We start from the raw sequence: 24963 nt of genomic DNA, 5'->3' as shown, positions 1-24963 counted from the left end.
CTGGTCTGGAATACATCCCTGCAGGTCCAGTCAGCTAACCCTGAGGGTAAGGGAACCACAGAACTCTCCTTCAGTGTCTGCCCCACGCATGCACTCCCCTAAAATGCTCTAGGTTAGACCCCTTTTCCCAGCATGGAAGTCACATCCTCAAAAGAAGAAATCAGAAAACGCTCCAAGACAGGTGCAGTTTTTTTTAAATCATGTCTGCTAAAATGTCCAAGTATTACCATAACCTCCAGGCGGACTGCTCTCCCTCTGTGCTTTCCAATCTGATTCCCTCATTCCCTCAATCCATCTTATGCGTAGCTGCCAAAACTATCTTTTCAGAAGTATGTGAAACAATTACTTCTCTGCTTAAAAACTGTCCTTAACTGCTAACTGCTTATTGAGGCTTATTCTGCAACCTGACTGTCCTTCACCCCCACGCCCCATTTGCAAGCCCCTAATGGACAGACCCTGTTCAAAATGTCCCTCTTAACATTGTACACAGCACTTTCCCACTTACAACGTGCTTTCCTTATTTATTATGCTTACTGCTTAGAGTATGTCTCCTCCACCAGAAGCTGAGCTGCACAAGACCAGGGAGTTCGGTATTGATCATAGAGACATGCTGAGCACCTAGAATGCTACGGGGCATATGGTTAGGTACTCAGTTACTGAACAGATCAACTGATGAAGGAATAATTTATTTCATTATTTAAAATAGAACCAAACTAAACTAAAGCTTTGGAATAATCTCCTTATTTCATGAGCCACAGGGACACACTGTACCTCCATAAGGATGAGTCCTGTAACTGGGACTTGGCAGAGAATACAGCTGTAGCTGGGCTGTGAAGATCCAGACCACTCGAAAAATATACTCAGTGAAGGGATGCAGGGGCTGTACCACATATGAGAGCTTGGACACGGCCTACGTCAGGGAGAGATTAATAATTAGCGTTTACAGAATCACCACCACACAGTGCGGCTCAAGAGCACAGATCAGTTTGTAAGAGGTGCAGGACTTCTTGGATATGGGGGGACCCGGGACCTGCCGGCCCGGAAGAAATGGGCCTGGAGCTCGGAGCTGAGCCGTCCAGATGTCAGTCTGCATAATTCACACCCAAAGTCTCTCCTTCCTCAAATTGGCAAAATTATGGATTCAGTTATTTGGCATTTACCTCAAGGCTTTAATAATTTTTCTATGTCAATATACTTAGTGTCTTGGGGCTATTTTCCTCTGAACTTGCTCATGCTTTCTTAAAAGAGACAGTCCTAGATGACTTTCTTGCCCTCCATCCTAGTTGGAATCCTTGTAGGTGGGGTGGGCAGAAAATGACCAATGATATGAGTAGTTGGTTAGGTGACGCTGAGCTGAAGGAACAAGATGTACGTCTAATATGTTCTCCTCAGAAATAAAGGATTTAGCATCAACATGTTACGGAGTAGCAGAGATTAAAGTTCATCTAACCCAACCATTCATCTTAACACTTGAATCTTCTCTAGAATGTCTTTATACCTATAATAATACGTAGTAATTTGGCATTTTTAATAATTTGGAAAAAAAAAACCTGTGTGTACGTACGTAGGCAGCTTTTCATACCTCAGTATAAGTCCAGCTTCCAGGAAGTTGTGCGTATTTCCACTGAATGATGTATTTTACTCCAGAAATGTTGGCAGATTTCCATCGTAAGGTCACACCATGGCTTCCAATGGAAGAAGCAAAGGGTGCGGTGGGGAAATCGGCATTTTCTGGGGAGAAAACAGGACTTCATTCACCATGCACCTCTGTCAAGTCAGGAGAAAGGGTGTCTGTTTCATCTCGGGCTCTCAGGAGTCTCTTGTTACAACTACATCTTGCCACAATAGCTTACCCGAATAATAAATGATGTATATATTCAATTGGTTTATTTTTATAAATCAGCTAGACAGTCTGGCATCTTGTTTTCCCTGTAGAATTCACTATTATCATTTTTTTTACAGGCAAGCAACATGGAGTATTGTACAGTTTTCTCTTATGATTACCACTTCCTTACAGGTGGGTGCCAGGGCGTGTATGGTACGTAACAGAACCATCTATTGTTCCAGAACATGTATCCCAAGACATTCTTAAAATGTTACACTACAATCCTGTTGCTATTGCTCATCTTGTCAATAAATTATTTTTATATGTACAAGTAATTCTACTCCAAAGGATTCTATATTCAGTTGTTCCATATTGTAAAGTATTTTGTGACTTCTAAACATTAGTAACATTGATGTGGGAAACAAAGGCAGAAGAAAAATTATTAAATATCCTTAATGCTTACAGCCCATTGGCAAGTCCTTGAAAGAGGCAGAGTGACATTCCTCTAGGGACTCAACTGCCTCGATGCTGACACTTTGCTAAGGGCAAAAGGCAATCTGAGCCTGACCCCCAGGATCCTGTAGGTCTTCTTTAACAAAAAAAAATTCCTTTAGAAACTTCCTTTATCTCTACTCCCCAAGATACATGTTGGCAATCATCCCCAAGCATATGACCCACTGATACACATCTGGAGGGTCTCTTAACTAAGGTTTTAGTGGACAGTAATAAATGACCTTTTTTCCAACAATAGTTAACCCCCTCAAGGTCCTGGAAACCTTGCTTCTAAAATTCTGGAGAGACTTATGCCATCCCTAGCCCCCTCCCCACTTGAAAGCATATAAATCGCCACCCCTGAGCTCTTTCTGCCCACGGGTCCTGTCCCCGTGCTTTAATAAAACCACCTTTTTGCACCAAAGATGTCTCAAGAATTCTTTCTTGGCCATCGGCTTCAAACCTTAACGTTTTTCCTACATCAACATTGCAACTGGCAACACACATTTATTGTTGCTACTTCCAGGCCCCGTACAAAAGGCTAGAATTTGGAATGGTATGTTCCACTGGGATGAAGTTATTTTACTTTACTTTTTCTATCTTCCAAAATTGTGAGTGATATCATGCTTCAGCTTGCTTTTTTCCCCCCAATTTTTAACTGTGGTAAAATACACATGACATAAAAGTTACTATCTTAACCATTTTTAAGTGTGTTCAGTGGTACTGAGTACATTTTTATTGTTGTGCAACCATAACCACCATTCATCTCCAGAACTCTTCTCATCTTGCAAAACTGAAACTCTACCCAGTAATCATTAACTCCCCATTCTGCCTCCCCCCAGCCCCTGGCAAACACCATTCTACTTTCTGCCTCTATGACTTTGACTACTCTAATACATCATGTAAGTGGCATCAAACAATATTTGTCTTTTTGTGACAGGCTGATTTCACTTAACATAATGTCCTCAAGGTTCATCCATGTTGTAGCATGTGTCAATTTTCTTTCTTTTTAAGGCTGAATAACATTCCATTGTATGTATATATCAAATTTTGCTTATCCATTCATCTGCCAATGGACACTTGGATTGCTTTCATGTGTTAGCTATTGTAAATTCAACAAGAAGTGTATAACATCAGTGTATAAATATCACTTCAAGAACCCGCTTTATTTTGAGTATATACACACAAGTGGAATTGCTAGATTCTATGGTAATTCTGTCTTTAATTTTTGAGGAACCATCATGCTGTTTACCACAGAGGCTTTATCATTTTACATTCCCACCAATGGTGCACAAGCATTCCATCTGCTTCACATCCTCATCAAAACTTTTATTTTACTGGTTTTTTTAAAGGTAGCAATTCTAATGAGTGTGAGGTGGTATTTAGTTGTAGTTTGGATTTGCATTTCCCTAATCAGTTAGTGATGCTGAATATCATTTCATGTGCTTATTGACCATTCGTATATATTCTTTGGAGAAATATCTATTCAGGTCCTTTGCCCATTTTTTGAATTGGATTGTTCGGTTTGTTTGGTTGTTCAATTTTAGGAGTGCCTATATATTCTGGATATTAATCCCTTATCAGATATATGATTTGCAAATATTTTCTTCCATTCTATTGTTGCCTTTTTGCTCTGTTGATAGTGTCTGATGATGTGTATATTTTTTTAATTTTCATGAAGTCCAATTTGTCTATTTTTTCCTTCATTGCCTGTGCCTTTGGTATCATATCCAAGAAGTCATTGACAAATCCAAAGTTGCTTTTACTCTATTTTTTCTTCCAGGAGTCTTATAGTTTTAGGTCTTACATTTAGGCCATGAATCCATTTTGAGTTAATTTTTTCATATGATATTATGTAAGGGTCCAATTTTATTCTTTTGCATGTGGATATCCAGTTTTTCCAGCACCCATTGTCTTTTCCCCATTGAATAGTCTTGGCACCCTTGTCAGAAATCATTTGACCATCTATACAGGATTTATTTCTGGAGTCTTTATTCTAGTCCATTTGTCTATATGTCTGTCTTTATTACTGCAATAAGTTTAAAATCAGGAAGCGTGGGTCTTCCAGCTTTGTTCTTCTTTTTAAGATTTGGGGTCTCTTGAGATTCTATATGAATTTTCAAATGGATCTATTTCTACAAAAGATACTGGAATTTTGATAGGGATTACATTAATCTGTAGGTTGCTTTGGGTTAGCATTGACATCTTAACTGTATTGTCTTTCAATCCATGAATTTGGGATTTTATTTAAGTCTTTTTTTAATTTGTTTCAGAAATGTTTTATAGTTTTTATTTTACAAGTTTTTTACCTGATTGGCTAAGTTAGTTCCTAAGTATTTTATGCTTATTGATGCTATCGTAAATGGAATTGCTTTCTTAATTTCCTTTATAGATTGTTCATTATTAGCAAACAGAAATGCAACTGATTTTCATGTTTACTTTGTATACTGCTACTTTGCTGAATTTATTGGTTCTAACGGTTTTTTGTGCTATCTTTAGCATTTTTTACATGTAAGATCATATTATCTGTGAACAAGGATAATCTTCCTTCCTCCTTTCCAATTTGGATGGCTTATTTCTTTTTCCTGCCTGTACTATGCTAAATAGAAGTGACAAAAGCAGGCATCCCTGCCTTGTTCCTGACCTTAGAGGATAAGCTTTCTTTTCTAAAATAACAATGACTACTCTGGTCGAGAAAACATAATAAGTTCTTGTAAGAAGCTTAAAATGGCTAAATACAAACTTCCATGACCTCTCTTCTTCTGGTTAAAAGTTGACACCATTCTGATCGCTATAGATACTGAATCTGGACTAATTGAAGTCCATACTACCAGAATACTCTGTGACCCAGAAAAAAGAAAGCCATTGTCATCTGAGGTTCTAGCCCAGAGAGCCTTAGCACAACACTTCTCTGCTGATTCTTCTAATTATGGTTCATTTTTAGTTGTTATAACTATACAAGCAAAGCACAGTTCCATTTTTTACCCCTGTTTTATGGTGTGAGACACCTAATAGCGGAGATTGCAATAGTCTGTGGGAAACCTTTGTCAAAAAATTAAGGACACCTGGTTTAAAATGGAGTCAGGAAGCCCTGAAGGGGGAGCTCTCTCACCCACTCAGCACTGGTTGCAGCCTGTAGAACAAAGAAGGAAGTTAAGAATTATTTTGCCAAGGAGGACATTTTTCACACGGGAATTTCATCTTTTTTTCTTTTTTTTTAAGAAAAAGAAGGAAGATCCCTCCGTGCTCCAGCCGCAATGCACTAACCATCACTTGCAGCCAATGAGAAACCACCACAACCTAGAGCTCTTTTTCTTCTCCAGTGAACTTTTGTTCAAAACAACCCTCCCCAATTTCCTCCTTTCTTCTATAAAAGCTGACCTTCCCTTTGTTCTCCAGACTTGCCTATGGTTTGCCGTAGTTTGCTTGTCCCGAATTACAATTCCTTTGCTATTCCCAAATAAACTCCTTTTGCTAGTAAGATAACTGGCTATTTTATTTTTAAGGTTGACCAGTGTGGAGCTGTCAGCAGAGTAAGGAAGAAGATCCAAAAGAATCAGAAAGAACATAAGTTGAGAACTTGGCAAAAAGAACCAGAGTTATATGAGTAAGTGCAAGTAAATGTAAACTTCACAGCTAACTGGAGATATGTGTTTCAAAGCCATGGCAATGTGTATGGAAAATCAGAGGTCAAATAGGTTTGTTCTAAAATATCAGGATAAGAATTAACTAAATGAGAAAGAGAAGCTGAACTGATCTGTATACTACTTTCAACACACTGCTGAATGGGCAAGAAAAGACTCTGGTCAGATCAGAGGGTTAAAATCAAGTTACTCCCTTTCTAGTTCATCTTCAAGTTGATCCCTTTCTATGTGGCCCCAAGCAAATATATATATGCTTTGTGCCTCATTTTTCTCATCTGTGAAATGGGGATAATAATAGTATTTATCCCTTTGAGCTCAAAAAGAGCTAATACCTATAAATTACTTTTATCAGTGCCTGACTCATAAATAAATAAATAATAAATAATAGGTTTTTTTTTTACTTTAATATATTCTTAACTATTACCATTTCCACTGTGGAAAAGAGACATGGATGGTATCTAAAATAGAATAATGTAGCAGACTCACAGATAAATGGACCAGGTACCAGATGTGTTAGAGACAAACACGATCTTAGATGTATGGGCAAAAGGATTCATTCTAACAAACTAAAGATATGGTCTATAAGCATATTATTTATATGCCTTTATTTAGCCTTGGTATATCTCATTTGTTAATGGTCTATAGACATTGATCCATAGTCAATGAGAAATTTTAAATAAAGCATTGATTACACTTGTATTCTAACAGAATATATAATTAAGATGGTAGTGTAACTTTGGAATATAAGAAAAAAATGTAAATCAATGTTTCCTAAACTTTCTCAGTTCTGGCATCTTTAGTTTCTCAGTAATTTTTTCATAACTCCTTGGACCAAAAGAATTACCTAACAGCTCCGTTAATTAAGTATTATAACTTAAGTATGCGTGTCCTTTCAACTTAGTAGATGTTTGAAAGAAATAACACACATAAACTGAAAGACAATATATGTATTTAATCCTTAAATAAAAATAATTGCACACTAATGGGATCTGTGTGCCTATTGGGGACGGCACAATTTCTCAATATTATAATCAGATTGGGCACCACCAACCCCATTTCCCATTCCACACTGAGTTTTTTATGGTACTTTCTTTTTATCACAGCAATCACCAAAAAACTCAGCATTGCAAAGATATACTATAGAAAGGAATGTAGTGCATTTCATTGTTTATACCATGAACTACCTCCAACTAGTACTTCCAATGATGTCCAGAAGATGTCAACTATCCTGTGTTTCCCTTGAATGTTCAAAATGCCCCATCCCTTCCTATGAGGTAGATGTAATGCACTGGGGTACCTCGGTGCACAGTTTGGAAACCATAGAATATAAATTTTATCCATAGCTAACTCCCACTACACAGTAGGAAAAGAATGTAATATCACTGTCTCTCCACAGAAATGTCAAGGGGTTCTGTCTAAAAGACAGAAGCAAATCAGGACAGCAAGGCAAGATCCCCCCATTTTCCATCAGCCACTGAGAGCAAGGTGCAAGCCATCGAAACAAAGACTACAACTTATGGAAGAATCGATCATTTCCCAGTCTGGAAGGAACTATCTATCTCTTAGTGGGAGGAAGACCCTGGAAATTCTGGAAAAGAAAGCTACTAACATCGAGGCTGTGACTTATCAAAGAGTTGGTCCTTCAGAAACCACTAGAGAATTAACACACTAGGACAAAGCCATTTAGACAACACCCAACCTGCTCTGAAATCAGACAGAGGGAGCTGGAGACATACAGCTTAGTACCCTACTTACTCAAAATCTAAAAGCAAGAAGCATCGCTTCTATACTTGCAGTAAATTTCCCAAGCCTTGTAGGGAGCCATGCATATCATAGGTACTCCATTGACTAGCTAGTAGCTGAATAATTAAAAGCACATTAAATAAAATATTCCTGTGCTTTCAGTTCATTAAAATAGTGGCATTTCCTGACATCAAGTCTGCTTAAGATCCATAGTCATCTCTTTCATTAAGACAGAAGTGATTTCACTGACTGAACTGAGGGCAAAAATCTCAAATTCTAAACCTCAGTCTGGTGCTGGGTTCCCCCTATTTTGCTCTGAAAGAAGAGTCTTGCTGAGTTTCTATCACAATGGCTTCCACATTTGAAATTATATTTATATATTTTTACACTGCTGAGATATAGAAGTCTAAATATTTTAAGAGATGACTCGTTCTCCTTACATGAGCACAGGCCCTTAGAGTGGTGTCGAGGATTTTTAATAACTGTTGCATATGTCTGCTTACCTAGCGCTTCCTCCTCGAATGCACCTTCAGCACTCCTGCAGCCGACCTCACATGATGCTCGCTGTGGAGACAGGTAGCATCCCAGTCAGGGCAGCCTTGCTCCTGCGTTTGCTGATACATTTCAACGACACTGTGACATTCTAGTGCCTGGTATATAAGTATACCCATATATCAATTATTTCAGCTGCAATACTTTAAGTTTCCATTTGCTAGTGGGATTAGAACAGCACCTTTCAAACTTTTTTGACCATGTCCCAAATTCCAAAACACATTTAACAAAACAACATCTCGAAACAGTACTTCTTTTTCCTTTTTTAACAGTTTTATTGAGGTATATTTCGTATACCATAAAATTCACCCATTTAAAGGTGGTTCAGTCATTAAGCTTCTGCCTTCGGCTCAGGTCATGATTCCAGGGTCCTGGGATCGAGCCCCACATCGGGTTCCCTGCTCGGCAGGAGGCCTGCTTCTCCCTCTCCCACTCCCCCTGTTTGTGTTCCTGCTCTCTCTCTCTCTCTCTCAAATAAATAAATAAATAATCTTTAAAAAAATATATATATAAAGTACACGATTCAGTGGTTTTTAATATATTCATGGAATTGTGCAATCATCACTACAATCTAATTTTAGAACAAGTTCATCCCATTAAGAAATCTCACACCTGTAATGCAATCATAGCCGTTCTGTTCTAGTCTATTCTTTCATTTTGTTTGTTGTGACTCCTTATTCACTAAGTTGATTTCATAATTGTCTAACGAGTGACATCCCACAGTGTGAGGAAGCATTGAGCTCAACAATGCAATTATATGTTTGCCATCTTGGTCAAAGGTTTAGTGAGTTAATAACCTAAAACTCTAGCCTAAGATGATGCCTATTTATTTTATATATCCATGTTTTCCTTCAGAAATTAAAAACTGACTAAATTTTATAGTAACTTGAACATTTTAATGAATATCCTAATACTAACGTTACATTTTAAGGTCTGCAAAAACCTAGGAATGATTAGCATTTTACTTCATTAACTTAAAACAGTAAACATTTTCATGACCTAGACATAAATCTCCTGCAACGCTTAACAGATGCATTAGCATTCGTTACAAAGAGAGAAAGAAAGAAAGAAGAGAAAGAAAGAAAGAAAGAAAGAAAGAAAGAAAGAAAGAAAGAAAGAAAGAAAGAAAGAGGGAAGGAAGGGAGAGAGGAAGGGAGGGAGAGAGGGAGGAAGGGAGGAAGGAAGGAAGGAAGGAAGGGAGGAAGGAAAGCAGAGGAGAGGAAAGGAAAGGAAAGGAAAAAGAAAAAGAAAGGGAAAAGGAAAGAAAAGAAAAGAAAAAAGAAAAAATAAAACTTTTGGAGAAAAGGCACAAATTTTAAGACTATAACACAATCATGATCCATCTTCCTGCTTTCATTCAATTTGCAATTATAATACCTAGGACAACGTGCTATTGTTTCTCCTGGTGATAGTGGAAACCATGACACAATACATTTGCCCTAAAGATCCCAGGTTATTTGCAAATACTAGCTGCACAATGTTTGACCTATTCACTCAAGGGAAGTGCAGACTGATAAGCTCGGGTTTGCTTAGTTAAAGATTAATTTAAATACCTCAGTCTGGGCTCAGGATTATTTAATTTAAGGGCTTAGGATACTTTTCACATTCTTTTTGCAGGTTTCAGTAAAATACATTCAACATGTTTATTAACTGCAGAGAATAAATATACCAAGTGGCAACAAAATTATCATGTAACATGGAATTTTTTTCCAAGAGGTAAAACCAAGGAAAGAGAAAGGAAATAGAATAGTGTTTATTTGGAAATATGGCTAGTCCTGATTAGCCAGTAAATTGTGGGTTTATTTTTCCTGCATCTTTTCAGAGGAAAATATATAATAAAATTCTGATCGATCTAGGAGTTTAAATATTTTGTTACTTTGTGAAGCTTGTATTTTTTTCAGCTTTATTGAGATACAATTGACATATAAATTGTGTAAGTTTAAGATATACAACATGTTGATTTGATACATTTATATATTGCAAAATGATTACCACTAAAGCATCAGCTAACAACTCCATCCCATCACATAATTACCATTTCTTTTTTGTGGTGAGGACATTTAAGATCTACTTTCTTAGCAACATTCAGGTATAGAATGCAGTATTATTAGCTATAATCACCATGCTGTACATTAGATCACCAGAACTTGTTAATATTAAAACTGGAAGTTTGTATTCTAAGGAGTTTAAATGTTGTATCAAGTGGAGGCAACACTATAAATTAGATTCTCTCCCTCTCTCTCTCATCTAACATTGGGCTTAGAATGACATTATCCAGTGCTCAAATTGCCTAGAGAGAATCTAAAGGTGGTCAGATTTAAGGAAATCACAGAATCTGAGCCCAGAGCCCCTGGATGAGACATTTATACTAGTGTATCCCAGGCCACTGAGCTACCATTCCCACCGCAGAAGCCAAGTTCATGCTTCCCAGGGGCTAGCTACATCCGTCTGCTGTCTCTGTTCTAGTCCACACTCCCATTTCTCCCACAGTAGTAAAACCACCTTTCTCATCATCCCTCTGGCTCCACCGCTGTGTTTATCAGACAGGCACGCGCTGGCAATGCCTTTCCTTACTCCTGTAACACAAGGAGGACATACCCACCCCCCTCCTGGGACGCCCCTAGTAGAGCCTCTCCGTAGGAATTGTGGCTTCCTTTCCTTAAAAACCATTCATTCATTCACTCAAAAAATGCTTATTGAGTACATATTTTGTGTGTGTACCAAGCACTGGTGTAGGCTTTAAGGATCTGGCAGTGAGCAGACTGGTAAGTTCCCCACTGTCATGGAATTTACATTCTCTAAGAAGAGGACAGACAACAATCGAGTAAAAAAAATTTTAAATAAAATACATTCAGATAATGAGAAGTGCTATGAAGAAAACAAAACAAGTTAAAGGCATAAGGCATGACTAGGCAGGAAGGAGGCTTCATCTCATCAGGGTGCTCAGGAAGAACCATGCAGAGAGGAGCCTGGAGCAGGACCTGAGTGATTGCAAGAATCTGGGCTCACAAAGGTCTTAAGGACAAAAGCTAGCAGGCAGGAATGCTCCCCCTATACTCCAAAGAGGGAAAGGCCAATGTGGCAGGCGCATAGAACAAGGGAGACGGGGTGCAAGGTGATGCAGGGGAGCCAGCAAATGGTAGTTCCGTGAGCTTTCTCAAATGGCAACGCAAAGCCATAGAAAGGTTTTTAGGAACAATATGATCTAATTTGTGTTTTTAATTATCAGGGATAAGCCATCTCACTGGCTAACATCATTTTCCAAGTTGTAGTTTGCTAAGCTAACTCTTCCAACACTATTTCCTCCAAGGAACATGTGCAGACATTCCCAGCTTCATAGGTTGAAGCATTAATGGTTGAAGAGTTTGATTTCCTGCAGGCGTATATAGATGATTCAAACATCTATGTATCCATATACCTATCTCGATCTCTATATAGCATATATGGCTGTTCAGTTCTACTTTATTTAAAGTGTAAAATAGCCAAGTATACAAAGAAAAGACAGAATAATTATGTAAGTTATAACACCGAGAGAAAAGCTGGACGTCATATAGACGCAGACAGTGGGTCAGCTCACTGACCGCCAGGGAGCTACCACATTAGAAATCCAATCTCGGGCTGTTTCCATGCTTGAGAGGCTTGAACCATCCCTGACTTTCTTAACACAATCTTCCCAGGGATGGTTTTGGTGGGGGGGGGGGGGACGGGGGGGAAGGGTGGTAATGTTACTTTAATCACATAAAAAGATTCTAAGGCGGTTTTTGGTTTTTTTTTAAATCTCAATCAGGAAAGACCTATAATTGTTTTTTTACATATGGAGTGAATCCACCCCCTGCCCCGTTTCACCTCTTCTTAGCCAGCCCTGACCCCTCCATCTACTCTCAGGGGAAAATCACTCAGGTGCAGAGTAAGCACAGACTATTGAGAAAATGTTCCAATGTAACTTTTTTTGTTGTTTATTTTTATTCTCTAGTAAAAAGAAATTTTTCTGTTTTACTGATGGATGGTAAGTTATACTCCTTTCCCAGGCAGAATAAAATAGTTCTGTTCTTTGGTTTCAAGGTCATTTAAATAGAATACAACCTAGGTTTTAAACTGAGAAATAATGTATTTTCTTCATAAACCTCTATGGTCGACCTAAAACTAATTCTGAGGGCCATAGAATCCAGAACACTTAAATAAGATCAAGTAGGAAAAAAATCAAAATCCCTAAGGTCTTTCTGAAAAAGAGGAAAAGCTCCAGTGCAGGGGAGGGGCCAGCATAGGGAGGAGGAGCTGAAAAAAGAGACCTGAGCCGCCAAAGTCAGCATGAAGACACTTACTATCATAGCAGGGAAAAAAAAATAAAAAATAAAATATCTTAAAAGCTGTGCTTTAAAAGTGTAGTCAAAGGAGTTTGTTGAATAAGGAAGAAAACTGCAACTACAGTGTTCTTTTTTAATATACATATTTAATGAGAGATTACTGTGATTTATGGGGAAGAAGATGGAATCAGCAGAGGTAAGCGTATTCCTAGATGGGTCCCCTCCCCTCTCCCCCCACCACCCTCTTCCCACCAGGCTCCCAGAATTAGAACCTGTCCAAGCAGATTAGAGTAGTATATATGTATCTATATGAATAAGTGTGTATACACATACACATACGTATGCACACAGGTATTTAAAACAGCAAATATTTGTGTCAAAAAAGAAATCTTACAGTCATTTTTATACCCAGATTAATAGCACTCCCATGAGGAAGATTTTTGTGCACTGAGAATTAGTCAGGTTTCTTCATTCTTATTTTAATACCTTTTTAAACATAAGAGATAAAGACATGGGGATTGATGACATCTTTTTTGTGATGGCCAACTCACCTCATAAACAGTGCCATAGGTGTTGTTCTGCATAAGAACAAAGAAAAGTGAAATTACTTAAAATTCTTAAGGTTGTAAATAATTTTAATGACACTTGGCTTTATACTTCTTTCAAATTAATTTCTTGCCCCACCATTGATGAATAACCAATAAAAACAATCAAAATCAAGGAGCCCAGAGCTGGGCCTTCTGTCCAGGCAGGCCACTGTATGAACAGCTTTAAAAATTATGTTTGCAGGGAGCCTGGGTGGCTCTGTTGGTTAAGCGACGGGCTCTTGATTTTGGCTCAGGTCGTGATCGCAGGGTCGTGAGCTGGAGCCTGCTTAAATATTCCCTCTCTCCTTCTCCCTCTGTCCCTCCCCGCTCATGTGCTCTTTCACTCTCTCAAAAAAAAAAAAATATTACGTTTGCATCACTGGAGAAATGGTGCAGTTTGATGTCTACTGGAAACTCCCAGTCAACTAAGAGGTAATCTGTGGTGGACCGGGTGAGAGAATGAAGAGGTGTTGGCAGATGCCCAGTGGAGACAGAACCTGACCTGACAACGACCAATCACTCTGGCCAGCGAAGGTTCCCCTGCCCGGACTAGCGGCTCTGATGCCCACTGTATGGCCTGGCCTGTCACCAGCACCTGTCACCGTTTGGTACCTCCCACTCATTCACTTGGCAAGTGCTGTCTGAGCACTTGCTCTGTGCCTCTCCTGGTCTTGGGTGAAACAGACAGTGTGAGCAAGGAGAGAGACCCGCTCTGAGGGGCTTACAGGCGGGAGCAAACGCCAGCAAACACGGACTAGACAAAGGATGATTTCCACTGGACTTCGTAAAAAGTGGCACCAAAGAGACGCAAAAGAATTTTTAGAACGTGTGATAGTTCCCAAATCCAGATAGTGCCGGCTCCACTTTCGGTAACTCCCATTCTATGGGGCACGTAGTCACGAACGTGAGAGTAAGCCTAAGCCTGTCATAGAGACCTGAGCACAGACCATTCCAGAAAAGCTGTGAGCACCATTGGGAAGGAGAAGTTAACGTCCTTATTTAAATCTCAATGATATAGTTTCACTCATTAATAGAAAACAATATTAGGATTACCCCAAAATACCATGATTCAACCTCAGACCTGAACAACCTGAACAAAGGAACCCGCTTTTAAATGGCGAAATTCTTATTCACTAGACCAGAATAATTACGGTGTGTCAGGCATTATCCTTAAGAGAGAGATTCTATTATTATCCTAATTTATTGAGGAGGAAAGTAAAGTGCCAAGAGGTTAAGTACCTTAACCAGTTACACACTAAGTGGCAAAGCTGGGGTTAATTAAAAATGAAAAATAAAGTAGTTCGGGATGTATTTTCTTCATAGATTGGAGTAAACGTAGGGGTTTGTAATCTCTGGATTGGATTGCTGCCATGTTCCCTGCAGAGAAACTTCGAATGTGATCTAGGGCCTTGCTAGCCCAAGTGTCATCTGGGGACAACAAGCATCACACCATCTGGGAGCTTGTCCCACCCCAGGTCTTCAGAATCAGAATCTGCATTTTAACAAGATCCTTAGATAACTGTACTTTAACATTTGAGAAGCACAGGACTAGGAAATTTGACAAGGGCCTGACATTCTACTAAAAGGCCATTAGAGTTTGGAGCAATTGGGCATCCCTGGGTTCCACAGTTTGCGTTAACCCCCCTGGGTCTCCAATTGCATTAATAGCGTTTATTTCAATTTTTCCCCACTATTATGTATCACTCAGGCCATCACACTTTTCCTTTAACTCCTTGAAAACCAGTGGAAATTCAAATGGGAATCCCCTTAGATAACTTTTCTTTTGAAGGAAATATTAGTATCAAAACAGAAACATAATTAATACTTACACACTTTAAAGCACAGCTTTCCTGATCTACAGAGTTCCAAAAATGACATCCTTGGATGCACTGCAAGAGATATATTAAGAGACAATGGTGACTAGAGAAGGGTGATTTTCTTCTTGCCACCTGACTAGTGCAACATAGTCACAAAATGTATCTACCCAGGAATCTGTGGCCTCAGAAGGATCAGGACCTTTGGAATCCTAAGCAGAACTCTCCTGTTTCCAGGCAAAGCGGGCTTGGTGTGACTCACCGCAGGACAGCGGGGTTGCTGAGGGGAGGTGGCGTGGGCAGGCCTAGAACCCGGAGATCACTCAACCTTCAGGGAGCACCCTGTCCCCTGGGTGGCTGGCAGCAGGTAAAGTCCTGGACACCGTGGCATCGAGCACGGGTCCTGGCCATGTCCTTACGCAACAAGCAAAACTCAAAACTGGGGACTCAACTGGAAAGCAGCATATCAAAACCTAAATAGGTCCACAGTTTTGGAAGTGTGTTCATGTTTATATTTTGAGTCACTAAACACGATGAATAAATGGATATAGGTGCAGAAAAATAATAAAACTATAAATGTAATTGTTAGAAAAAACACTGGAAACCATCTCATCCAACCCTCTCAGATAACATGTAATAAAACTAAGTCTCAGGAATATTAAGTAATTTTCCCCAAGCCACACAGCCAAGTAGAATCAAAATCACGGAGTTGGATTAGTCCTGTGTTCTTTCTTCTTCAACACACTGTGCCTGAGTTCATTTTTTAATATTCCGTAATTCAGACTTCTCGCTATTTTCAACTGAACTTCCTCCATCAAGGACAAATAAATGAGACTTTACTTAAGAATTATTCTTATTGGAATAAAACCTGACCATTGTCCCATTTTTATAAACGCAAACATTATAAACTTCCTGACAATGGAAGTGATTACTCACAGGTTCACTCAGATTATATGGTGTGCCAATGTCAAGCTGCCGGCCCTGAAATGAAGAAGGAGATCATAAACAACAGCTATCAATATTACATTCAGTATGACTACTACACTTTTTTTAAAAAAGCTTCCTGGAATACTGTCGCCTCCTCTGTGTTTTCTAATTATAAAGTGTGATGTTTTAAAATCATTAAATCAGTTATGAAATCTGGTAAAATGCCAATGCAAATTATAAGATGGAATGCCTAAGAATTCTGCAGAAATGATCAAGGAGGGGGGACTGTAAGGAGTGGTTAAGGACAATGGACAGATAAAGTCTCACATGGTATGAAATAAGCCTGTGACTTTAGTCAATTCATCAAGTCAAAGGGCTTGGGGGTGAAAGATGAATTATGGTCAGTTTTTTTTTTTTTTTAAGCAGTGTTACTAAGAATAGTGAAAAAAATACAAATTCAGAATTTTACATATAGTAAAACACCAGATTACTCTGTTTTTTTCCTCATATTTTCACAAATTTTAAGAACTTTTTTGTGCTGGGAGAAAATAAAAGAAATAGTAACTAAGGGGGGAAAATCTATAAATCGTTCACCTTCTCCCTGGTTGTTATATGACTAGAGTCCTTGATAAACTGAAAGGCTTACAAAGGATGACAATATTGGGCCTATGATGATCAGACATGTGCCTGAATTGTGTTATATGGATATGATCCAATCATCAGCCTGCCTCACTGACTGACTTAGAATTATGAGCAGAGGATAACTAAGTGAGTACTCCGAGTACCTCTAATTAGTACTGCTCAGAACCTCCCCTGAAGAGTTGCTGGATTTGAACCACTGAATTGAAGAGATGATTAATCCAGCAAGGAGCATGCCATCTGACCTTGGCTGACCCAGTGCTATAAGCAAGGTGTGTTCCAGGAGATGATAGAAAATCCAAAGGAGGCATTTTGTTTTGCATTTTTTAGATTTATTTATTTATTTGAGAGAGAGCATGCATGAGCATGCAAGCAGGGGAAGGGGCAGAGGGGAAGAATCTTGAAGCATACTCCCGGCCCAGCGGGAAGCCCGGCACAGGGTGTGGGGCTGGATTCCATGACCCATGAGATCATGACACAACCTGAGCTGAAACCAAGAGCCAGACTCTTAACCCAGGGAGCCACCCAGGCACACCCCACTCCAGGTGGTTGAAGCATCTCAAGGGCTTCTGAATAGCCTGCACTTTTCAGAGGGAAGAGAGGATCTGTTTATCACTAAGTTCACTGAGTTCTCTCCCCTTCCAGGTAAGCACCATTCCTTTTGCCCTTCACTCTATTCTTAGTACCTAGAACAATCTGGAGGGATAAGAGGTCTTCAATAAATACATACAGAAGGAATAAACCCATGAACTCAAGATGTCCTATTACATAGGAATGCTCCAGAAGTCCTGTTTCTTGAAAGCCTCATCCAATGGCCTGGCATTGTGGGGGTTCACTTAAGTAATCAGACACAGGAACCAAAGAACCAATGTTGCATAAAGTGCATAAAGTTCTGTGAGGATTAACTGACTGAGCCACCCAGGTGCCCCTAAACTTATTTTAAATACTTTTTTATATATAAGGATTGGTAAAATTCTGTTCATCAAATCTAATACTTTTTCCATTTTTTGGCTTTGTTTTTCTTGTATTCTGTTTATTGCCAAATAGTTTAAGCTTCTAAGTAGTTAAATTATGAATAATTTCTTGTAGGGATTCTGTATTTTTGAAGCAGGCTTCTTAAGGCATTGCCGCTCCAAGACCGTAGAAATATTCACCCTTAATTTATTGTAATATATCTATAGGGTGAAGTCTTGCTTTGTTTCTGTTGTTTGTTTGTATTTAAATCGCAGTATTTTTTAATAACTCCTGGAATCTATGTGAATCTGGTAGTATTGTAAGGAGTTGGGTTTTAATAAATTTGCCTAAACTTTTTTTAAAGACTTTATTTTTGGGGCACCTGGGGGGCTCAGTCGGTTAAGCATTCGATTCTTAGTTTTGGTTCAGGTCATGATCTCAGGGTCCTGAGATTGAGCTCAGCACTGGGCTCTGCACTCAGCAGGGAGTCTGCTTCTCTCTCTCTCTCTCCCTCTGCCCCTCCCCCGCTCTCTCTCTCTCTCTCTCTCTCTCTCTCTCAAATAAATAAATAAAATCTTTAAAAAAAAGACTTCATTTTCTTAGAGCAGTTTTAGATTTACAGTGTAATTGAGATTAAGGCACAGAGATTTCTCAAATACCTCCGGCCCCCACACATGCCTCCCTCATTATACACATCACTCAGCAGAATAGTAGTTTTTACTAAGGATGAATCTACACAATAATAATCCCCAAAAGTCCATAGTTTACCTTAAGGCTCACTCTCAGAGTTGTATATTCTGCGGGTTCGGACAAAGGTATAGTGACATGTATCCATCACAATATCATATAGAGTATTTTTGCCGTTTCTAATAATCCTCTGTGATCTCCCTATTTATCTCCCCACCACATACAAACCCACTCCTGGCAACCACTGATCTTTTCATTGTCTCCATAGTTTTGCCTTTCCTAAAATGTCATATGGTTGGAATCATCCAGTATGTAGTCTTTTCAGATTGGTTTCTTTCACTTAGTGTATGCTTTTAAAGTTCACTCCATGTCTTTTCATGGCTTGAAAGCGCATTTCTTTTCAGCTCTGAATAATATTTCCTTGTCTGGATGTGCCACAGTTTACTTATCCATTCACCTACAGAAGGAAGGTGTTATTTTGTATTCTAAATGAACAGCCCCACTTTGGTCTGAACTGCCATCTTTATCATACTCCACACTCCCTTGTGTGCATGACTTAACTCCCAGACTGTATTCCATTTTACTGATCTGCGCACTCCTACACCAATACAAACTGTGCTCATTCCTGGATATTTTATGGCATTTTTGGGGTTTTTTTGTTTTGTTTTTTTTAAAGATTTTATTTATTTATTCATGAGAAACAGAGAGAGAGAGAGAGAGAGGCAGAGGGAGAAGCAGGCTCCCAAGGAGCAGGGAGCCCGATGCGGGACTTGATCCCAGGACCCTGAGATCATGACCTGAGCCGAAGGCAGACGCTTAACCATCTGAGCCACCCAGGTGCCCATTTTATGGCATTTTTGGATTCTGGTTTTGTTCTATCATCTTGCTATAAAGTTATATATGGATACACAAGAAAGGTATTGATGTTTGTACTTTTTTTTAACAGGATAACCTCTGAACTCTTGTTTCTAATAGTCTTGCATTGAATTGATACTTCTAACAGAGCATTTCTCAATGCTAGTTCCTCAGTCTCTTTTGTTTCTCTTTCATGAAGGATGCCACAATACTAGTGTTCTGAAGAACATTGATTATTTTTTGTTCTCTGCAGCACAGGCACATACAACTCAAAAATATTAAGTCAATTACTACATTCAACTAATACCTACAGATCCGTCAATGGACGTAAACTATTCATGCTCAGCACAGAACTACGATCTGTGCACATTTGGACAGCAATTCTAAACATTCCTATGTATAAGACTCTGTGTTTCTTTTTAAAAAGCAAATATGCCTCAGGATCAAGAACCACCCAGGGAAATCAAAGATGACCTTCGCAGCAAGTGTCCAGGCTACAAAGAATGGCACACACAAAAAATGCAAACAGTATCATAAACTTGAGTTTATGCATTTTACATATCCTTCCCCTGATCCACGGCTATATTCACTGTTCATTCACCTAGCTTTTTCCCTCCGGGCCCTGTGTGGGAGCCCCAGATGGAGGACATTGATGACAGGCACTAGGCAAACTGGCAAACCCTGTCTCTCCCAGTGGCCACCACATGGGCTGAGCCTGTGTCTGTGGGTGGTGAGCGGAAGGAACAAGCTGTCTACTCCTACTGCCTGAAACCCAGGAGCCCACACAAAGATAAGATGAAACTAAACATAACTAAAAACCGAAAAAAAATAAAACAAATAAAATGGAGACGACAGTAATGGAAACAAACAATATCAGTTTTGACAGTAAGGAGAAATTAACAAATTATGGTGGTACATTTATAGGATGGAAATATTCTAAATAGACTGAAGATCCTGTTTCCATAAAAATGTCAGGGTATAGGAAAAACTTACAACGTCATGTTAAGTGAAAAAGACGGGTATACAACTGTATGTAAAATTATATACATATTTGAAGAGAAAATGCTTTTTTTCTTTATCCTTCTCTACTTCTCTACCTTTTAAATATTTTACAGTGAATATATGTTCTTATTATAATCAGGGGAAATTTTTAAATTATTCAATAACGAATACATCTAATAGTCTTATTTTTCCATGTTTAAGTTTGGATGACGACTATAAAATCCTAAGGCATACAATTCCACATTAATGGCAATGAGGTCTTCAACAGTGATTTATATAAAATGCCAAACTTTTTCAAAAGGTGCTACTACCCATAGAAAGCTCAAGTAGTGTTTTAATCTATAGCTTAAAATTAAGCCAGAGGAGTGTAACGCAGATAATTATCTTTTTAAACCACCGCTCAGACTTCTACCTCCAATACTTTAGCATAACAATGAGTACTGTATTGGGTACTTTTATTATTCTAAAAAGTAGGACTATAAGTAGCCTAACATGTAAGCTATCAGGCTATTTCCTTTGTCTCTAGATAAGAAAAGTGCATCTTTCCCTGGCTAGAATGTCTTTGGTTTTTACAGTTGATTCAGGGGCTTTTTGAAGCAAAACAACATCACAATAACTGAAAGATATGAAACAATTTATAGGGGAAGGATACCCAAAAAAACTCATTACTGAAAAAACTACAAATGCACAGGTAGAAGGAAAGGAACTTAAAAACAATTTTTGCTTTTTCAAATAAAACATTGTTCTATATGGCATCTGCATCTGCTTCCTTGGCATCCACCTCCTGATACAACCATCCATCTGCAATATAAATGCTGCTGCGGTCTGCAACCAGTAGGCATTGCCCTGTGGCCAAACCTATTTCTTGCTTCAAGACAAACATAAATGGTTTTGAAATAAATGAGTTTATTTATTTATTTTTTTTAAAGATTTTATTTATTTATTTGACAGAGAGAGAGAGACAGCTAGAGAGGGAACACAAGCAGGGGGAGTGGGAGAGGGAGAAGCAGGCTTCCCGCCGGGCAGGGAGCCCGATGCGGGGCTCGATCCCAGGACCCTGGGATCATGACCTGAGCCGAAGGCAGACGCTTAACGACTGAGCCACCCAGGTGCCCCGAAATAAATGAGTTTAAATTGGCATTTTTAAAGCATGCAAAATTTATCGCATGTAAGCCTCTTTAACCCAATTCCTACACCCCCCCCCCCACACACACAATCTATGAACAGATAACTTAAAGAAATAAAACAGCCTTCCCCTGCCTTCTGTAATTAAAAACATTCCTAACTTACTTTGGGGGAAAAAAAATCTTTCTTGCCTTACTACCACTTCTCATGAGAAAATCATTCACTCGTTTATAACAAGCTGAATTCTACATGTTCCAGTTCCTGCAAAGACAAATATTAGAGCAGCAAAACTTACCAGGTTCGTTACACATGACTTTAGGCAGCTGTGTAAAACCGTACACTGTACCACAGAAATCCATATGCAGCCAAGAGTCGCAACATTGACAAGTTTCAGAATAAGCCAGCAAATGTTCTTCATCACTTCACCAATGGCGATTTTTAGATGACTGTTATTCTCATTTTCTCCATCCCACTATATCAATTCTTTAGGTTTCCGTTGAAAGAGTGGCTGGTGGAGTTTGGGGGAGGTTTTTTTGACATGTGAGAATATCTTTGCCTTTTAAAGTAATATTTAGACCATTTACTCGAGAGCTTTGAATCCTAGATAGCGTGTAATAGTCACGTAAGAGCTATTTCATAATTTAGTTTCCTTTTACTCTCATAAAGAAAGTCACCCCCTGTCTAAAGGTTAGATCCTAGCAGTGCGCTTCGCATGGGAAGCGAACAACGTAGAAAAGGCAAGCTGCATTTCAGCAAGCATGTGTCACTTGCACCGTCTGAAACTGGAGCACTTCAGATCATCCACCGTTTCACTTCTCTGAGCTTGGTTCAGCTCTGCAGGAAACTGGGTTTTTTACCATCTCTGCCTGAGCAAACAGTGACACCATTATAATGAAGAACTATCAGAAAAACAGAGTCAAACGACGCTGCAGAGGGGAAAAACAGAACCCTTTGAAACCCAATATATATATTTCAAAATTAAAAAGCAAACAAAGCTGAAATTAATAGACAAACAGTCTGAGGGTGAGTTAAAGATGAGGAAGTTTGTTAGAGTACTTTAAGAACTTCACTACATATTAACCAAAATACTGCCTTATCAAGTCTATTGAGACAGAGAGCTGAAACTAGCCACCGCAGACCTGAGATATGTACAAGTGTAGCTGTCTTGAAAGGGAAATATTGTACAAATTTCAATTAGCCTCGCATCAAGATAAAGTTAAGAATTTGAAATCTGCAAGGTACAGAAGTGAGTCATTCTGAAGAGCTACTTTTTAGATGGACGATTAACTCTTTCAGGCCAGACAGTTTTGTGTTGGTGTCCTTTTTTATGATTTAAGTATCAAATAAACTTCCATGTCTTCTTAAATAAATTATACTAATGAAACTTCAGCTTTTCTTAATGGCATGAGGTTCTCATTGTGAGCAATACAGGCATGGGTTTTTGTTTTGTTTTGTTTTGTTTTTTTGAGCTGAACATCTTTGGGCAAATGTTGACAAAATTGCTGTATAACATAAAGACAAATGGTACTGACCCCAGAATTGACCCCTAAAACTTGGTCTTTTGAAAAACTTCCCCATTGTCTACCTGATCTTTGTTCATTTTCTGTATTTGTAAGATTGTAGATTAAAGAATATACAACTCTCCGATTTCTTGGTCAGAGGAATATGACCATCTTTCTACAAAATATACATTTAAATCGAGAATACATGACCTTGCCTACGGGATTTCCTCATTCCAATGAAATTTATCTCCTTCACTGTGCTATCAATGTCTTTTGCCTTATTAGCACAGATAATATTTATAACTTCGCTAACAAAATGGACCACTAAGTACTTCCTTGATGAAGCTTTATTGGTGGAATGTGAAAAAAAGAAATACCCTTCCAATTTCAAGAATTTGTGCTTCTTCTGTTTTTTTTGGAATTTAACTGGCACATAGTTGCACTCATGAAAAATGGCCTGTATTCAAAGATATTTCTTATGGAATTACTTACATCAAAAGATTGGATACAACCTAACAGTCCAATAATGTAATACTGGGTCAGTCATTTCATATATCTCCTCCAGGTGATTTCTCCACATGGGTTTGTTTGGACTTCTTCCCCAGCATGATGGTCTCCAGGCAACTGGAGAACTTACGTGGTAGCTTCTAGCTTTGGTGGAAGTGTTCAGTGTTAAGATGCATTGTCTTTTATGAGTCAGCTTGAGAAATCATAGTTACTTTTGCTGCATTTTATTGGTTGCCAGAGAGTCACAAAACTGCCCAGACTGGAGGAGAGGGAAATAGGCCCCACCTCTTGATGTGAAAATAGAAAGGTTTGAGAAGAACAGGTAGGATAGAAGAAATTGCTGCACTACCTTTGGAAAATACAATCTGCCACCAAATAGGCAGTCATTGTTTGCATGGTTCTAAGAGGCAGAAATTCTATTATTTTTTTTAAGTAACCTCTACCCCCAACATGGGGCTCCAACTCACAACCCCAAGATCAAGAGTCACATGCTCTACCCACTAAGCCAGCCAGGCACCCCTGAAAGGCAGAAATCTTAGTTACCATAGTTTAGTTAAATAACACCAGACCTCAAACAATACAATCCAAACTTTAGTTACCACAATATAGTAACTGTGAAGAATTTCATTAAGAACAAACTTCTCTGCTATTTCTTTATTGGAAATAATAATTATAATTCATTAGCAACAGTATAGATTTGATATGATCAAATATATCCGAGTTCTAAAATTATATTTATTGAAAATACAGAATGTACATCCTCAGACTCAGTTATACTCCATCAGTATCATATAACTCCAGGGAAATTAAATTTTACAGTCATCAAAAGGAGGCCCAAACAATGGCCTTTTATACTATCAGACTGGAGAGTGGCCATGCCAACCTTCAAAGCCTGAAGAATTTGCCATACAAGCAAATTCTTCCTCATGCACATACCTCTGCCATCATCCCTTACTGCTTGTCAGGCCCACTAGAACCTGATCATGGTCTACCACAGCACATCAGCTGAACCTTGAAACTGGCCAAAAGGTATATATTGGTCATCACCAGGGCAATAATTATTTCTCTGGTGAGATACTTGGTGGCATCAGGGGGGCGGGGGGGGGGGCATTGTCTCTCACTGTCTTTCATTTGTCTCATTGTCTCTTGCACTCAGTGCTTCTCATCTTTATGTCTCAGGGAAGGGATGATGCCACAGTAGGCAAAGAAGGAAAATATTAAATAATTAGCTTTTGAGTTTCAAGGGCCAAGGTTCCAGCCTAGAGGAATGGAAGCTAAAAGCACAAAGTTCAGTTTCTGGTCTGCAATTTGGTTTCGCTACATTATCATCAAATTAAAATTTTATTTTAGCCTGGGACCTTGGTGGTTGAAACGCAAAAGCGGGCTATTTGACATTCATGTTCTCCGCGTTCCTTCCCTGAGGCTTGAAGATGGAAATGGGATCTATCCGTGCGCACCTTCTGCTTGGTTTAATGAAAGATAAAAATCACAATGTAAAGGTATAATTTGGGGTCTTTTTTTGACTCTTCTCAAATATTTATTTACCTCTAAGTGCTCAGGGGATTTCATGACTATTGTTGTTACTGTTACTATTGTGGTTCAGAGGCTTTCCCCTGCTGCTTCCGGGTCTGGAGCTTTTTCAGAAGCCATAAGTTCTAGAAGGCTGGTTTTAAATGGTTGCTCTTTCTTTGCATGAGTTATTTAACAGTCATTAAAAATCAGCCCAGGGGCACCTGTGTGGCTCAGTCTGTTGAGCATCTGCCTTAGGCCTAGGTCATGATCTCAGGGTCCTGGAATCAAGCCC

The 24963-nt window shown here is 38.9% G+C and overlaps 1 protein-coding gene across 2 annotated transcripts in view; it reads right to left on the bottom strand.

The window, feature by feature from the left end:
- Nucleotides 1–21568, bottom strand: part of ROS1 (ROS proto-oncogene 1, receptor tyrosine kinase) — a 108841-nt gene extending 87273 nt beyond the window's left edge. For both annotated transcript variants that reach the window (XM_078054389.1, XM_036082274.2), the window contains exons 1-7: nucleotides 21446–21568; nucleotides 15898–15942; nucleotides 14977–15036; nucleotides 13112–13138; nucleotides 8208–8268; nucleotides 1583–1731; nucleotides 772–910 (exon numbers count right to left, since the gene is read on the bottom strand). In XM_078054389.1, the coding sequence (XP_077910515.1) occupies nucleotides 772–910; nucleotides 1583–1731; nucleotides 8208–8268; nucleotides 13112–13138; nucleotides 14977–15036; nucleotides 15898–15942; nucleotides 21446–21568 (604 nt within the window). The remainder of the gene's footprint in view (nucleotides 1–771; nucleotides 911–1582; nucleotides 1732–8207; nucleotides 8269–13111; nucleotides 13139–14976; nucleotides 15037–15897; nucleotides 15943–21445) is intronic.
- Nucleotides 21569–24963: the final 3395 nt, after the last annotated feature.

Source organism: Halichoerus grypus, chromosome 9 (assembly GCF_964656455.1).
Source record: "Halichoerus grypus chromosome 9, mHalGry1.hap1.1, whole genome shotgun sequence".
NCBI classification, from domain to species: Eukaryota; Metazoa; Chordata; class Mammalia; order Carnivora; family Phocidae; genus Halichoerus; species Halichoerus grypus.
The sequence above is the reverse complement of the archived record's forward strand: the minus strand, read 5'-3'. Positions and strand labels throughout refer to the sequence as shown.